Genomic DNA, 17,851 nt, shown 5'->3' with positions numbered 1-17,851 from the left:
CCTAGTCCGCATAATTGCTACTACCAACTCTCAACTAAATTTTCTCTAGGAACATATCTAAACAGTGGAACTAAAGCGCGAGCTTCGACATAATTTGCGAAGACCTTCTGACTATGTTCAAGATAATTAAGTTCATCTTATGAACTCCCACTCAGATAGACATCCCTCTAGTCATCTAAGTGATTACATGATCCGAGTCAACTAGGCCGTGTCTGATCATCACGTGAGACGGACTAGTCATCATCGGTGAACATCTTCATGTTGATCGTATCTACCATACGACTCATGCTCGACCTTTCGGTCTCTTGTGTTCCGAGGCCATGTTTGTACATGCTAGACTCGTCAAGTCAACCTAAGTGTTTTGCATGTGTTCCGAGGCCATGTCTGTACATGCTAGGCTCGTCAACACCCGTTGTATTCGAACGTAAGAATCTATCACACCCGATCATCATGTGGTGCTTCGAAACGACGAACTTTCGCAACGGTGCACAGTTAGGGGGAACACTTTCTTGAAATTTTAATGAGGGATCATCTTATTTACTACCGTCGTTCTAAGCAAATAAGATGTATAAACATGATGAACATCATATGCAATCAAATAGTGACATGATATGGCCAATATCATATTGCTCCTTTTGATCTCCATCTTCGGGGCTCCATGATCATCATCGTCACCGGCATGACACCATGATCTCCATCATCATGATCTCCATCATCGTGTCTTCATGAAGTTGTCTCGCCAACTATTACTTCTACTTCTATGGCTACTGGTTAGCAATAAAGTAAAGTAATTACATGACGTTTATGTTGACACGCAGGTCATAAATAAATAAAGACAACTCCTATGGCTCCTGCCGGTTGTCATACTCATCGACATGCAAGTCGTGATTCCTATTACAAGAACATGATCAATCTCATACATCACATATCATTCATCACATTCTTCTTGGCCATATCACATCACATAGCATACCCTGCAAAAACAAGTTAGACGTCCTCTAATTGTTGTTTGCATGTTTTACGTGGCTGCTATGGGTTTCTAGCAAGAACGTCTCTTACCTACGCAAAAACCACAACGTGATATGCCAATTGCTATTTACCCTTCATAAGGACCCTTTTCATCGAATCCGATCCGACTAAAGTGGGAGAGACAGACACCCGCTAGCCACCTTATGCAACTAGTGCATGTCAGTCGGTGGAACCAGTCTCACGTAAGAGTACGTGTAAGGTCGGTCCGGGCCGCTTCATCCCACAATGCCACTGAATCAAGATTGGACTAGTAACGGTAAGCATATTGAACAAAATCAACGCCCACAACTACTTTGTGTTCTACTCGTGCATAGAAACTACGCATAGACCTAGCTCATGATGCCACTGTTGGGGAACGTAGCATAAATTCAAAATTTTCCTATGTGTCACCAAGATCTATCTATGGAGTCATCTAGCAACGAGGGAGGAGTGGATCTACATACCCTTGTAGATCGCGCGCGGAAGCGTTCAAGAGAACGGGGTTGATGGAGTCGTACTCGTCGTGATCCAAATCACCGATGATCCTAGCGCCGAACGGACGGCACCCCCGCGTTCAACACACGTACGGAGCAGCGACGTCTCCTCCTTGTTGATCCAGCAAGGGGGAAGGAGAGGTTGATGGAGATCCAGCAGCACGACGGCGTGGTGGTGGAAGTAGCGGGATTCCAACAGGGCTTCGCCAAGCGCTGCGGGAGGAGGGAGATGTGTCATGGGAGGGAGAGGGAGGCGCCAGGGCTTAGGTGTGGCTGCCCTCCCTTCCCCCCACTATATATAGGGCCAAGGGAGAGGGGGGGGGCGCAGCCTTGGCCCTTCCTCCAAGGAAGGGTGCGGCCAGGGAGGAGTCCATCCTCCCCAAGGCACCTAGGAGGTGCCTTCCCCCTTTAGGACTCTTCCTTTCCCTTATCTCTTGGCGCATGGGCCTCTTGGGGCTGGTGTCCTTGGCCCATATAGGCCAAGGCGCACACCCCTACAGCCCATGTGGCCCCCGGGGCAGGTGGACCCCCTTGGTGGACCCCCGGACCCCTTTCGTCACTCCCGGTACAATACCGATAATGCGCGAAACTTTTCCGGCGACCAAAACAAGACTTCCTATATATAAATCTTTACCTCCGGACCATTCCGGAACTCCTCGTGACGTCCGGGATCTCATCCGGGACTCCGAACAACTTTCGGGTTACCGCATACTAATATCTCTATAACCCTAGCATCACCGAACCTTAAGTGTGTAGACCCTACGGGTTCGGGAACCATGCAGACATGACCGAGACGTTCTCCGGTCAATAACAAACAGCGGGATCTGGATACCCATGTTGGTTTCCACATGTTCCACGATGATCTCATCGGATGAACCACGATGTCGAGGATTCGATCAATCCCGTATTCAATTCCCTTTGTCTAGCGGTATTGTACTTGCCCGAGATTCGATCGTCGGTATCCGATACCTTGTTCAATCTCGTTACCGGCAAGTCTCTTTACTCGTTCCGTAACACATCATCCCGTGATCAACTCCTTGATCACACTGTGCACATTATGATGATGTCCTACCGAGTGGGCCCAGAGATACCTCTCCGTTTACACAGAGTGAAAAATCCCAGTCTCGATTCGTGCCAACCCAACAGACACTTTCGGAGATACCTGTAGTGTACCTTTATAGCCACCCAGTTACGTTGTGACGTTTGGCACACCCAAAGCACTCCTACGGTATCCGGGAGTTGCACAATCTCATGGTCTAAGGAAACGATACTTGACATTAGAAAAGCTTTAGCATACGAACTACATGATCTTGTGCTAGGCTTAGGATCGGGTCTTGTCCATCACATCATTCTCCTAATGATGTGATCCCGTTATCAACGACATCCAATGTCCATGGCCAGGAAACCGTAACCATCTATTGATCAACGAGCTAGTCAACTAGAGGCTTACTAGGGACATGGTGTTGTCTATGTATCCACACATGTATCTGAGTTTCCTATCAATACACTTATAGCATGGATAATAAACGATTATCATGAACAAGGAAATATAATAATAATAACTAATTTATTATTGCCTCTAGGGCATATTTCCAACACCCATATTGTCTGAACCCACTCTAATATTTTGCTCTTTAAAGCTTCATTTTCAATTGTCTCCATGCTATGGACGAAGTCAACATCATCAGTCATCACTTTTTCCGGCACAATACTCATCAAGACCCTAGTCTAAGATCCAACTATGGAGAATATGAAGAAAAAAAAATTTAGTCTGCATGGGGGAAGGGATGGAATGCCTTCTAACCATGGATCTTAATTTTTTTTTTGCGGTTGCTTAAATCTATTATTCAAAGCACCAAATGTCCTCTTAATCGTAACTCTAAGGCTGGAGTATGTGAGACCAAACAATTCGACAACAGTCTTAGAATAGTTCCTAGCAGAGAACTCATTGAGATGGTGCTTGGTTTTCCTAAAGGGTGGAAGAACCCCATGCCAACATGTATATCCAACATCTCCTAGATAGAGGGATATTGATCACATCAGGTCGATCCATGTTGTTAGCAAGAATGCTAACATCATGAGTCGATGCTTCCCAACCAAGTAAAACGTATGTAAACTTAAGATCGAAATCAACAACAACAAGCACATTCTGACTTGTGTAGTGCTTTTCTACTCCTGTATGTTGTAGCATGGGATCTTGATGCTCTAACGGTTAAATTCTTCGCACACAGGTGACCGCTTGAAATTTCCATTGACCACTAGGTTCATCTCGTTGTTTCACACGACTTTTGTGTTGTATGCTTTTTGTTTCGATGGTTGTAGACGAGTAGATCCATGTCTCCCTACTAGACTGTACATATATGTGCATGTTTCTTTGGACGAATTTCAGTAGATTCTTCACACACAGTCGACCGTTTGAAATTCTCTTTAACCATTGGCTTCATCTCGCCGTTTCACATGAATTCCGCGTTGTAAGTTCTCTATTTCGACACACGTGTTCACCTATTGTATTGTGCTATAAGGGACTAGCTAGGTGTTAGTCACCTTTTGTGACCGTTAGATGCGCATAAGAGGGTTGTTACACCTTCTACCTCGAGCCGACCTTTCTCTTCTTCCTTCAACACCTGATCTCATGTGAAGTAAGTTTATCACGTGAATAAGAGGTGATATTAATCATCTGTGCGCACGTAATCAAACAACATAACGTGCATCTGGGGAGCAAATATTTGCAACCAAACATCATGCGTGTGTTTCTTCTCAGCCATGTTGGGGAGGATGCATGCAACCAAACTAAGTGAAAACATGCTTTTTTTGCCCTCATTACCTTTCAACCATAGTGCAGGGTGGCCAAAAAACGATGCAGACAACCAAACATGCTTGTAGTACGTCACGTGAGGCACCAAACTCCTTGTTCATGAAAAAGCGTTGAGCTTGACTTGTTTGGACACCGGCCGGCGAAAATTGCTTTTGGAGGTCGAGCTCCATGGAGGTTGTTTTATGAAAAATGCAAAATTCATTTTTTATGTTTAAAAATTATAAAAAACTATAGATATACTACATGGAGGCATAATGTACATATGTGTAATTTTTCACAATAAAATACGTTGAAACGAGGGTTATGCAAAAAAACCATGCCTTTTTTTCGCGAATACGCAAAAGGCTTGCGTATCATTGCATTGATAGGTAGAGATATCAATTATAGTACAAGTTTGAGACGAGAGGGGAGGTTTGCCTAGCTAGTACACATGGATGGCATGCAGCGGCAGCCATGGTGCACATGGAGAAGTGGGTGCGCCGACCACAAAGTCCCTAGGCTACGTCTCGGGCATGATAAGCGCGAGACATGTGGCACCCACGCGTCCCATAGTCTTGCCTCCTCCAGGATGTCGTTGACAGCTCGGCTGACAGAAGGGTTGCCGCCGTGGAAGATGCAACCATTGCGGTGCTTGCAAAGCCACCAATCCGTGAGGATGGTGATGGAGGTGAGCCTACGCCGAAGACAGCGCGGTGTGGCGGCGATGGCTGAGGTGAGCCAGGCAATGAACTCGTCATTTTGGCCCGGGAGCGCGGCGGTGGAGTGGCACCAAGGGAGCACCTCATGCCAAACTTGGTGGGAGAAGGAACAGCCTGCGAGGAGGTGTTGCATCGTCTCGGGCTATTGGTCGCAGAGGAGACATGTAGGCTCATGGAGTAGAGCATGTCGCGCGAGGCGGTTGGCCATCCAACATCGGCCGAGGAGGGCCAGCCAGATGAAGAACTTGATGTGCAGCGGCGCCCAAGATCGCTAGGTGATGCGCCAGTGGGGGTCTTCTGTGGAACCAATGAAGAGGGATTGGTAGCTTGAGCGCGCGGTGTAGGAGCCGGATGTCCGAGCGTGCCCTGGATGTCCATGATCCAGGCGCGGTTGTGAAGGTCGTCGCACACAGATAGCGACTTGCGCCGCCGCTTGGGGCCCTGGCATGGACAACGGACGCGATCTCAACAATGGACTGTCCATCGAGCCAATGGTCCTTCCAGAATTTGCATGTGCACCCGTCGCCGAGTGACCAAGAGGTGGAGGCCAGAAAGAAGGCCTGGACGTAAGGGCAATGTAGGATATGGAGGTGCTGCCATGGGCGAGAAGCAGTGGCGAAACTAGCAGCCAGTCACGCCTAGGGCTGAGCAAGTTTGAACTACAAATTCTTGAAATTTCGAGTACTTTGTAGAAAGAAATTACAAGGGATCTTGGTACTGAGCCTAGGGCTATAGCCCTAGTTGCCCTAGGCTTGTCTCCGCCACTGGCGAGAAGGGTCGGTCCTCTGGAGCCACAACCAGCGGGTATGGAGGGAGATGCCCACACGCCGGAGATCGGGGATGCCAAGGCCACCAAGGACGACGGGCCGGCACACCCGTCGCCAACTGACAAGGCAGTCGCCACTGCTCGCGTACTTGCACCCATAACAAAATCCATGGTTTTTCAGCATATGATACCGTTCATCCCCAAAGTTAACTATTTTGTTTTTTTGTAAAGGTCGTAATTCAAGGTATTTCGCCGTGAATTTCTACACACATACATTTCATCCTTACATACATGCATTTTTAGAATTTTTTTAAACCAAAATGTTTTTTTTTTAAAATCGGCCACCATGAAGCTGGGTCACCAAAACACCCTCCTCACCGGCGGGCTTCATGTCTCCTCCTGGAGAGCTGCCCCAGTTGCAACTTGCGAGACGTGCATTATTCGCCGCAGTTGCCAAGATCGAGAACATGCGATGGTCGAGCGGAGGCACTCGTTCACCATGGGTTGGTTCGCTGGGGACGGCCTCATCCACACAGGAGACAGCCCATGCAATCGTTGAACAAGACGAGTGGGGATGCCGCCATGGAGACAGACATATTCCTCTCCAAGCAGTAGAGACAATATGTATGCGGATGGCGTCAAAGAAGAAAAGTACGTGATCGGCCTTTTCATTAATGGCCGCTGCCCGCCTTGTCTCGACATCTCAGTCTTGGATCCATCTTTTTAGTTTCTTGCCGGAAACCCTCAACTCAAATTCTGTGTGCCAACATGCACTCTCAAAGTTACACAGCAGTAGTGCCAGTACACTCCGGTTTACGCTCGATAATGATACTATTACAGTGGAGCAGTTTACTACAGGAGTACGTAATCTGCATGCCAAAACGCACGCGATTATTCGTCTGACGGGAAATTTAAAATTACGATGCGTGCGATAAACAGAATAGGTTCAGGCGGGATCAAGGGGGCTGTGGCAGGCTAGGCGAGGAGCGTGATGATGTCGATGACGACGGTGCAGAGGTGCTCCAGCGCCTGCTCCCGCCGGGCCAACTCCACGGGGTAGGGCACCCGCTTCCTCCGGAACAGCGTCCGGCACACCGCGGGGTACTCGGCGGCGGCGCCCACGTGCACGAACGCGTAGTCGTACGCCTCCTCGCCCACCGACTCCCGGGCCTCCAGCAGCGCCTCCCGCGCCTCGCCGTACTTGCCGGCGCAGGTCCGCGTCAGGAGCGCCGGCACCTGCTGCGCGCGCCCGTCGCTGCCCGTCTCCGGGGCGCCCGAGGCGGCCCAGGTGGTGTTGGCGAGCGCCGACGCGGTGGCGGAGGCGTTGGCGGCCGCCGCGGAGACGGCGATGGCGCACAGGCCGCGGAGGTCGGCGGTGGAGCTGGCCGGGTCCGCCACGAGCGCGGCCACGCACAGGTCGTAGTAGGTGGTGGCGTTGCAGGTGGACTGCACCAGCGCGCGCACCGCCGGCCCCAGCGGCGCGCCCCCCTGCTTCTGCTTGTTGTTCGAGTTCGGCTTGCCGGGCTGGGATGGTATCGTTGGTACCGTTGCTGTTGCTGCCGGTGCTGCGCCTGCAGTACATGCGACGGAGAGGAGAAGCAGGGGCAGGAGCAGGAGCAGTGGTAGCAGAGCAGATGAGGGCGCCATTGTTGCCATACTGTCTCTCAGTCACTGTCAGTGGTGTGTGCACTGTGCAGTGGTGAAGAGCTTACACATGAATGGATGGGTGTAACTCAGCCAGATTTGGCATGTATATATACAGATGCTCCGGGTCCGGGATGAGACATGCATGCTTGCTTCGATCGATCTTTTGCTGTTGGAGCGATCGAATTTGATGAGCATCGGTTCACGGACGAACGGGCGCCACTTGCTTTTGGATGTCGCTTAGCTCGCTTCACGTGAATCGGTGATCTTGCACATCTCATCGTCCATCCAAGGACAATAAGAGAGAGGCGATTGGAGGAGGCAGCTCTTTTTTTTTGGAAAACAAGGAGGCACCTCAACATACGCATAAAGCCTGGCCCAGCCCAGCCCAGCCCAAAGGCCGGTTCGACGGTCGTTTTGCCGGTCGGCTGCAATGGTGGTGGATCCCGCGAATGATATGTATCGTGAAATAGGAACCTTTCAAAGATCTTCCATTTTCTCTAGTGATGGTCAAGGGCGGATCCAGCCCAGCCCAGCGCCCCGGCCCCCCTTCGTATACTGCAACTAGTTAACGAGCGCTCCTTCGGAAGGCTCGTAACGATCAGCGTCACTTGACGCGCTCTCAGCCGTTCATCACGTGTCGCGCTCTGGACGCTTCCTTCGGATTTTGTTTTTTATTTTTCCGCACGCGTTTTTGGCTTTTAAACGGTTTTTCTCTGGGTTTTTTCGACGTTTTGGTTTTCCCTCGGTCTTCCTTAGCTTTTTGATCAAATTTTTTTTTGAAAAAAATAATATTTTTTGCACGAAAAAAACATGTTTTTTTTTCACGAAAGTCACGGTTTTTTTTTCGCGAGAGGCACGGTTGTGCTTTAGCGAGAGTCACGGCCGTGCCTTTCGGAAACGAAAAAAACAGGTTTTCTGTTTTAATTTTCTTTCATGAGAGTCACAATTTTGCTTCCGCGAGAGGCACGGTTGTGCTTTTGCGGGAGTCACAGCCGTGCCTCTCGGAAAGGGAAAAACAAAAGGCGTTTTCTGTTTTTTTTTTCTTTCGCGAGAGTCACGGTTTTGCTTCCGCGAGAGGCACGGTTGTGCTTTTGCAAGGGTCACGGCCGTGCCTTTCAGAAAGGGGAAAATACGCATTTTCTGTTTTTTCTTTCGCGAGAGTCACGGTTTTGCTTCTGCGAGAGGCACGGTTGTGCTTTCGCGAGAGCCACGGCCGTGCCTCTCGGAAACAAAAAAAACGTGTTTTCTGTTTTTTCCTTCCACGAGAGTCACGGTTTGCTTCCACGAGAGGCACGGGTGTGATTTCGCGAGAGGCACGGTCGTGCCTCTTTCGGAAAGAGAAAAAAACCATGCTTCCGATTCGATTTTTTCGCCTGGTTTTTTTCATTCGGTTTTTTCATGGAAAAAAGTTCGTCAAAACCTATCAACATGGATCTAGTTTTCAAGATCTCGATACGAGAAATCCAATGATAAAAACGGTTCAAGATTTGAAGCACTGTTTAAAAGTGCGCCACTTGTCGCGACCTGGGAAAGTGGAGTGTTCTTTGCAACGAGTACTCCGTAATTAGTGATTTCGGTATTTTCGCTACAGCCCACAAAGGAAATGGGCCTCACGCCCCAGGCCTGCCCCCCGGCCTGGGGCCTAGATCCGCCACCGATGGTGACAAATGACGCATTGTGTGTACTCCCTCCCTTTCTAAATACTAGTAAGTATGCATGTGCAAATGCATGTTTCGACTAATATTACAAACATATCTAAGAAAGAACATAGACAGGCAAAAAAGAGCACTGAATACATTTTCCCAGTGGAGCACGTCATTCATCATAACCAACTCCATATTCTAAGAACAAATCAAAAAGGCTGGTAACATAAACCAATGCATCCATCCACAAAACAAGCTCTGCTTCTTCACATCAGACATCCACAAGCATATAAACCAACGATTAAAAATGAATTATTACGATCACATTCAGTTAACAGGAGAGTATATTGGGTTGCAAAATACACAACATCATAGCACAAGGATTCTAAATTTCTAAATACCACACTGAATTACGATAACAATGAAAATAAAGATAGAGGCATTGAGAAATGCAAGACCGTTGCACTATATCACTCCAGTATTGTTCCATGGACAGGGATGCTCCTAGGCTTTATTGTTATCTTGAAAGAAAATCTAGCATGAAAGTCATCTTTACTCGGAAAAAGCATAGGAGCTCCCTGAACCTACAGATTGCACCCTTTGTGTTAGTCAAGTCCGAAAAATAGCTAGGCATTGATAGTCACGATTGTACCTTGTAATGAAGTTCTTTGCTTCATCGATGTCTTGGTTGAAGTGTTCCCTAAAAATCTAAACTATACTGGGGAAAAAAATCAAAGCCTTTATATTCCTAGATGATAGGAAACAATGTAGTTGTTGCTGAATTTCACTGGAAACGATGTAGTTGTTGAAAGTCACTGGAAACAGTGTTGTTGTTGATTCACGAAATCATCATGTTCCAAACAGGGTCTTGCAGTATAGGAAAAGACCTTTCGGAATTCCACACAATGTTTTAGATCCTTATAGCTGGACTTGTACGCAGCAGTCAGAGTCGTTCAGATGTTGGTCAGCTAGCTTTAGGAGAAACATAATCACACACTATCTGAGTCGACTGTTATTCATCTTAACAGTAAGGCACAGTATTCATAAAATTCCTATTATGTTTCTTCGTGCCAACACTTCAACCTAGAACAGTAAAAAAGATATTATGTATAGTCCTTACATTCAAATAGTCCAAAAAAACATAAAAAGGCAGGAAACCATTGGCATAAATGACCTGCATACAATCCTCTGAAGTCTGCAATATAATACCAATTGGCAGGCCAACATTCAGAGAAGCATGTACCGAATTTAGGTTGTAGTTCATAGAACCATGCACTGAACTTAGCTTGTAGAGATTCAAAGAAGCATGAGTGGAGGAGCCGAGTCTACCTTTTCCTATTATCACTTGGGATGTCTCTATTTTTCTGTTAGGGTCAAGACGTGCTCAGGGTCTTGTTGATCTAGAACATGTTGACTATCCGACTTCCATGCTGCAAAAGATAGGCATCTCCCAAATTATGTTGCCAAAATTTATTTATTTTTGAACCAAGATGGATATCAATCCTCCCAATCATGTGCTTACTTATATAACATAAGAGATTAGAGGTATGTTCAGTGCCATGCATTCAGTTTCATGCAAAGCACATAAGCTCTATATTGTAGGTCATTGTATTTACTTTCACTCGGTATATTAAGCAATAGGAGCACAATTGCAGTCCTTTTCTTTGTTACACCCTGTTTCCAGTCAATCACAACTTGAAGAGACAAACCTCAAGAATCTGAATTCATGAGGTCAACTGAATTTAAAATATTGGAACTAACAAATATTCAGCCTGGTGATATTGTTAATTTGTTATAAATGTGTTAACCTATAGAAAGAACGTGAATAAGCAGCATACTTGTCCATTGTTTTCTTTTGAGGGCAAGAAAGTAGAAATACCTCTACTGGACCCCTCAAGTGCTAAAAGTGATCACTGCCCTTGTGTTTGGACTTCTTATACTCACGGTTATTGTGCAAGTACGCATCCCTTTGTTCAGCTGTCATCATTGAGTATCATTCTCTATCACAGAGTCATTCCTTCTCAGAAGATGCATTTAGTTGCTTTGATGCTATTCAGTGCTGCTCATCTGAAACCAAATATTCACCACATGTTAGGTACAAAGTCGATCATTGTCAGTAATTTTATGTGGATAAAAGTACTTGTCATTGTACCTGTCATCTGAACGGAGCAGCCTGAGATATTATTTGTTGGATTGTGCAGATGCAAACACTTTGCATATTTCTTTTGTTGGATTGTGCAGATCCAGTTGAGCAATCCCTATAGCAGTCCCTAAAGTTGCAAGTAATATAGGTGGGAAAATACCTGGAGGTAACAACGAGGGTGTGTCAACCGACGGCAAGAGGCACGACGTGGTCGGACAGGGCGGGGCGGCGAGTCGCTAGGCAGACCAGGCGTTGCGGATGCTGGCGGTAGCTCATATGCGGGGACGGAGATTTCCTGCTCCCCTGATTAACTTTTTCAACCATGTCACCAACAATCAGAGGCTGGCCATTGTAGTAGGAATCCCTGGCTTGCGATGAAGGATCATACAAGATTATACAGGTAGTCATGATGATGAAATCGGCTCACATAATGTTCAGTTGGTTCTAGCTTCGTGTTATGAAGGTGAATCAGAATATATTTTTTGCACTTAATTTCAGATTAATAGTGAAGTATAGTTGAAGCTACTAAAAAGCCAAGTGTGCAATCTGATGGAATGGACATGAGCAGGAGCTAAGTGGATCGAACCTGGCGGTAGAGTATTTATAGGCCCGACGGCCCCTCCCACGCGGTCGCCGCACCAACCCCACAGCCCATCTAGGGCGCCCGCGGCCGGCCGAGGCGTCCGTTTCCGGGGGCGACTGGGGCGGGGAAGCGCGTCCCTGGCCGGCCAGGGTGTTGTGGCTCTCGCGAGCTGAGCTCTGGCTATCGGGCGGTGCTCCAGGGATGCGTCTCCGGCAGCGGGGCGGGGCGGGGACGAGCCAAACCTCAGGCCTCAGCGGCTGGGGCGGGGCTGCGGTGGCGGTTCCTCATTCGTTTCCAATAGGACGTCGGGGCCAACAGTGAGGGGCGGCGTGTGGGGCGGACGGCATGCCAGGGGTGGGATGTGGGCGCCAGGGAGGGCGACGATGAGGGGAGGAGGCAGTGGGGCACCGGGGAGGTGAGGCACCAAGCGGGAGAGGAGGTTGGTTGGGGATGGAGAGCTCCTATGCGTGCGAACGTGAGAGGAGGGGAAGTTGTGCGCGGCAGGGGATAAGAATCGTGCGTGAGATCGGGATAGCAGTTTTTCAGAAAGGGAAGCAGGAGTTTAGGAGTGGCAGGGTGGGTAATTAAAGTGTAAAACGTGTTTGATGTTGTTGGGGTGGTTTAGTCCATCCGATTCTATGATTCGACGGATGAGATGATTTGGTTCTCCGCCCTCTCGTCCTTTTATAGGAGTAGTAGATAATCCATTTTAGAGATTTTAATATGGACTACATACGCGGAAATTCCTTTTGGAGCTCGGCCTCCAGTGAGGCCTCCAAATTCAAAATTGCAATTTCATTAAAATTCATATTTTTACATTTTAAAAAATTCTAAAGAAAAATATAGATATACATGAAGGTTAACACACATGTGTATAAATTTTCAGTTCAAAATACATTGGAATGGGGGCTGTGCAAAAAAGACAAATCTGAGGTTATTTAACACATGATACTATTCATTTTCTCAGGCCATGAATTTGTCTTTTTTGTATAGGTCGCAACTCAAGGTTGTAAGTGCATCTAGCGCACCTTAATGATTTTAGTGTATTGGAGACTTATAGGTTAAGGGACTGATGCGTTTGTGAGTGTACACAGGTCTATAAGTCTATGAGGAGTTTGATATTTATAGAGAAAGTCGACCCCTAAAAATGAAGTTCTTCGACTGAATACTTTGTATTTTTAAAGACTTTCTGAAGACTTTAAAAGTGAAGAAATTGATGTGATCCTGAAGACTTGATATTCATTCGAGGAACATGAAGCGCGAATACTTTTGTTTTCGTAGTTTCATTTTCTCTTTCTTGAATCATAGGAAACACCGTACTGTTAAAGGGGATCGAGGAAATACTAAGGAAAATTTTTCAAGTGATACTCAACTCAAATCCTACACCTATCAATTCCTTCGAGTAAAGCCATTGGAAATCTCATACAGCTCAGTCAATTTCTTTAGTGACAGAGATGAAGTTCTTCTGGTCTCTGAGGCATTTGTTCTGACTGAGGAGTTAGGAATTCGCCAGTGCAGATTGCCTACACAGTGAGGAACATGATAACACTGAGGAATTTGATACTCAAAATTCCGACCGTTGCTGTGCTATGCGCCAGCTGTTCCAAAATATCTACCCACCTAACGGTCATATCATTGAAGGGCATTTATGTCTTATCATGTCGGGCTGCTCCCTAGGCTATAAATAGCCGCCCCCTACAACCACTAGCTGGCTGGCTGCTCCGAGAGAAACTGACATTTGTCATTTGAGAGCATTCCATCCTCCGAGGACTTTGAGTGAAAATCATCAAGTGAGGAAAACCCAAACCCAAACACTTACAAACCCAAAGTGATTGAGCATCACTGAAGAGATTGATCCTGCGTGGATCCGACGCTTGTTACCTTTGAAGACCGTGCATCTTCCAGACGGTTAGGCGTCATAGTCTAGAGCATCCAAGAGGAAATTGTGGATCACCGAGTGACCAAGTCTGTGAAGGTTTGGAAGTCACCTGAAGACTTACCATGAGTGATTGGGCGAGGTCTGTGTGACCTTAGCTCAAGGGAATACAGTGAGGACTAAGTGTCCTGAGCTGCGTGTTCAGGACTGTGTGTCCGGGACTGTGTGTCCTCAGGTTTAAATACCTAGCCGCCCTAACCAGACGTACAATTGTCACAACAGTTGGAACTGGTCTACCAAATCATTGTCTTCACCGAGCTAACTGGTTCCATTTCCTCATCCCTTCCATTTCCTCATTTCTGTGTTATGTGCTTGTTCATATCTGTTTGAAGACTTTGATTGAAAACTTTCTCTATTTCCTCAGCTCAATTTCTTCAGTTTGTTCGTCTTCATTCTATTTATCCTGTGTTTACGCTTTCTGTACTCTGTGCTTGTTTTCATTTCATCATGAAGACCATGCTTATGTTCTGTTATGTTTACATCTGAGTACTTATTCTGCTGCAAGTAGTTCTTCACTCAGGAATTTCCTCACCCTGAAATTCCTCAGTGAAGAATTCATAAAATTCGCCTATTCACCCCCCTCTAGTCGACTTAACGCACTTTCAATTGGTATCAGAGTAAGGTACTCCCTTATTCTGTGTGATTTTGGTTTAACCACCTGGAGTTTTAGTTATGTCGACCGCAGGTATGATTAAGGTTTCTGCTAGGTGTCCTACCTTCGATGGGACGATCTACCCCTACTCGAAAAACAAGACGCGCATGCATCTTGAGGCAATTGATAACGATCTCTGGTGCGTTGTGGAGAATGGTGTTCCCTCTGTCACTCCCACCATCAACGCTGCTGATGTGAAGAGATTCAAGCAACTCGACTCTCAAGCGAAGAAAATCATATGTGTCCATCTGAGTAAAGGGCAGTATGGCAGAGTGAGTGCTTTGGAGACAGCAAAGCCTATCTAGGACAGGCTGTCCAAGGTCAATGAGGGAGTCTCAACACAGCGTGACTCTCGAGTTGACGTTCTTTGCAATCTCTTCAACCGCTTCAAAAGACTCGACAATGAAAATGTTCAGCAAACCTTCGATCGCCTCACTGACATCTCAAATGAGCTTCAAGCACTTGGTGCCACTGATATCACCGATCATGAGGTGGTGAATAAATTGCTGAGATCGCTTGATTCCTCATTTGATACCTTGGCATTGATGATACAAGAACGTGGAGACTATAAGTCACTTGATCCCGCTGATATTCTCGAGAGACTAAACACTCATGAGTTCCATCTTGCTGAGAAGAGAGATCTTGATGGACCAAGTTATGGCAGATCATGGGCTCTGAAGGCCAAGGCAGTGTCTGAATCTGAAGGTGAAGATTCTGGTAGCAGCCTTGGTGACCCTGAAGAACTGAGCTAGGAGCTAGCAATGCTCGCGAGGAAATTCCAGAAGTTCTCAAGACGTGGTCGCTTTGGAAAATCCTCAAGAAGTGGTGACTTGAGATCAGATTCCTCATCCCATGATTACAAGAAGAGACTCTGTCACAAATGCAAGAAACCCGGACATTACATTCAAGACTGTCCTCAATGGGAAAAGGAATCAAAGAAGAAGAAGTATAAGGATTACAGTTCTGATGATTCAAAGAAGAAGAAATCTTCAAAGTCCTCTTCATCAAAACCTTCAAGGTCCTCATCTCACAAGAAGAGCAGCTCCAAGAAGGCTCGGACATTCATTGGCAAGGAAATGGACTCTGAGGCTGAATATGAGGAAAATGAGGAAGAGGAGGAATCTAAGGAGTCAGACTCTGGTGTGGCGAGCCTAGCCCTCGCTACCGCGTTCGTCAGCAAGTCCATCTTCAACTTTGAGGAAAAGGACCTCCCCAACACTACTGATGACGGCGATGAGGACTACACTCCCACCTATTGCTTCATGACAAAAGGCTCAAAGGTACTCAAATATCCCTCCTCTGAATCTAGTGAGGATGAATCTGATGAAAACCTCAAACCCAGCTATTCTAAACTTGCTAAGATTGCTGTAAAATTGCAAAAGGCTCTGGAAAAGGTTCAAAATATGCTAGATAAAAGCAATGATATGTTGGGCGAGGAAATGGATCACACTAAAATTTTGACTGAAAATCTTCAGAGACTTCAGTCCAAGTTTGACAATCTTCAAGGTCATCATAACACTCTCCTATCTGATCATGAGAAGTTTTCTTACGAATTTCTTCAAAGAAAGCAAAACCTTGAGCAGTTAAGAGTGAGTTATGAAGATCTTCAGAAGGAGCGTGATTCATTACTTGCTCAACAAATCAGCGCTACTCAGGATAAATTTGTCCCTCCATGTTTGAAGTGCATTGAACGTGAAACTGTTAATTCTTCACCTGAATGCTCAAATACTTCCATTGCTGCAAATTCTTCAACTGCATCTGCTATCACTAATTCATCATCTAAGGACATTTCTAGTATCACTGATGATGCAGGGCTGAAGGAATTGTATATGACAGGCATGTACAAAAGCCTCAAAGGGCATCAGGCTCTTTGTGACATGCTTAAAAGGCAGATCCTCAACAGGAACCCTAGGAAAGAGGGTATTGCCTTTGAGAAGAAACTTAATGCTGATGGGACCTACTGGAAACCTGAGCAGTATCCCAAAACTTCATGGGTTGCTACAAAGGGACCTTCAGTGGATCCATCTACATTATCTGGCTTTACATGTGAATCTTCATATTCGTCTGATGAGTCATTTGACTCCAATTATAAACTGTTCAAAAATCAGAATGGTGAAGTATTTGCTAGATATGTTGGCACTAACTGTAGGAACGGTTCTCCTATGAAGAAAATCTGGGTTTCCAAAAGGTACCTTGAAAATCTTTAGGTGAATGTCATCATGACACCACCTGTGAAGAATAAGAACCCCAGATCAAATTCTTCATATGGATCCAAGTCCTCATACGGACCAAACTCCTCATGAGGATCAAATTCCTCAAAAGGATCAAAGTCCTCATATGAGCATCATCGTGCTAACCCGTCTGTTTCGCAGGGAAGATCTAAGGATTGTGGATATGTGCATTATTCTTCAAATCATTATGTTCATAAATCCTCGAAGAATTTCTCTGCTTACTCTTATGCTTACCCTAACCCCTATTATGTGAAACGAAGTGGATTGTCATCTATGCCATGATGACCCACAAGTATAGGGGATCTATCATAGTCCTTTCGATAAGTAAGAGTGTCGAACCCAACAAGGAGCAGAAGGAAATGATAAGCGGTTTTCAGCAAGGTATTCTCTGCAAGCACTGAAATTATAGGTAACAGATAGTTTTGTGATAGGATAATTTGTAACGAGCAACAAGTAACAAAAGTAAATAAAGTGCAGCAAGGTGGCCCAATCCTTTTTGTAGCAAAGGACAAGCCTGGACAAACTCTTATATATAAGAAAGTGCTCCCGAGGACACATGGGAATATCGTCAAGCTAGTTTTCATCACGTTCATATGATTCGCGTTCGGTACTTTGATAATTTGATATGTGGGTGGACCAGTGATTGGGTGCTGCCCTTACTTGGACAAGCATCCCACTTATGATTAACCCCCATTGCAAGCATCCGCAACTACAACAAAAGTATTAAGGTAAACCTAACCATAGCATGAAACATATGGATCCAAATCAGCCCCTTACGAAACAGCGCATAAACTAGGGTTTAAGCTTCTGTCACTCTAGCAACCCACCATCTACTTATTACTTCCCAATGCCTTCCTCTAGGCCCAAATAATGGTGAAGTGTCATGTAGTCGACGTTCACATAACACCACTAGAGGAGAGACAACATACATCTCATCAAAATATCGAACGAATACCAAATTCACATGACTACTAATAGCAAGACTTCTCCCATGTCCTCAGGAACAAACGTAACTACTCACAAAGCATATTCATGTTCATAATCAGAGGGGTATTAATATGCATAATGGATCTGAACATATGATCTTCCACCAAGTAAACCAACTAGCATTAACTACAAGGAGTAATCAACACTACTAGCAACCCACAGGTACCAATCTGAGGTTTGGATACAAAGATTGGATACAAGAGATGAACTAGGGTTTGAGAGGAGATGGTGTTGGTGAAGATGTTGAT

At 46.0% G+C, this 17,851-nt stretch overlaps 1 protein-coding gene and 1 long non-coding RNA gene across 4 annotated transcripts; both read right to left on the bottom strand.

Annotated features, from left to right (window-relative positions):
• Positions 1 to 6,419: 6,419 nt before the first annotated feature.
• On the bottom strand, positions 6,420 to 7,569 carry LOC125545397 (pectinesterase inhibitor 28-like). Its single transcript, XM_048709318.2, has one exon. It carries the CDS (start codon positions 7,435 to 7,437, stop codon positions 6,757 to 6,759), a length of 681 nt encoding a protein of 226 aa, XP_048565275.1. The 5' UTR covers positions 7,438 to 7,569; the 3' UTR covers positions 6,420 to 6,756.
• A 1,792-nt stretch (positions 7,570 to 9,361) lies between these two features.
• On the bottom strand, positions 9,362 to 12,317 carry LOC125545396 (uncharacterized). Of its 3 annotated transcripts, none has more exons than XR_007300010.2 (5): positions 11,801 to 12,316; positions 11,224 to 11,578; positions 10,401 to 11,138; positions 9,724 to 10,154; positions 9,362 to 9,655 (listed from the first exon to the last, which is right to left on the bottom strand). It is a non-coding gene; the product is annotated as an uncharacterized LOC125545396 (long non-coding RNA). The 3 variants fall into 3 exon arrangements; XR_007300011.2 differs by having other exon boundaries at positions 9,724 to 10,501; positions 10,951 to 11,138; XR_007300009.2 differs by having other exon boundaries at positions 9,724 to 11,138; positions 11,801 to 12,317.
• Positions 12,318 to 17,851: the final 5,534 nt, after the last annotated feature.

The sequence above is a fragment of the Triticum urartu genome, chromosome 3A, assembly GCF_056163025.1.
Source record: "Triticum urartu cultivar PI428250 chromosome 3A, HENAU_Tu73, whole genome shotgun sequence".
Taxonomy (NCBI): Eukaryota; Viridiplantae; Streptophyta; class Magnoliopsida; order Poales; family Poaceae; genus Triticum; species Triticum urartu.
The sequence above is the reverse complement of the archived record's forward strand: the minus strand, read 5'-3'. Positions and strand labels throughout refer to the sequence as shown.

Excerpts from the sequence above, each read along its gene's own strand:
- LOC125545397 (XM_048709318.2), bottom strand. The coding sequence starts at position 7,437 with ATGGCAACAATGGCGCCCTCATCTGCTCTGCTACCACTGCTCCTGCTC.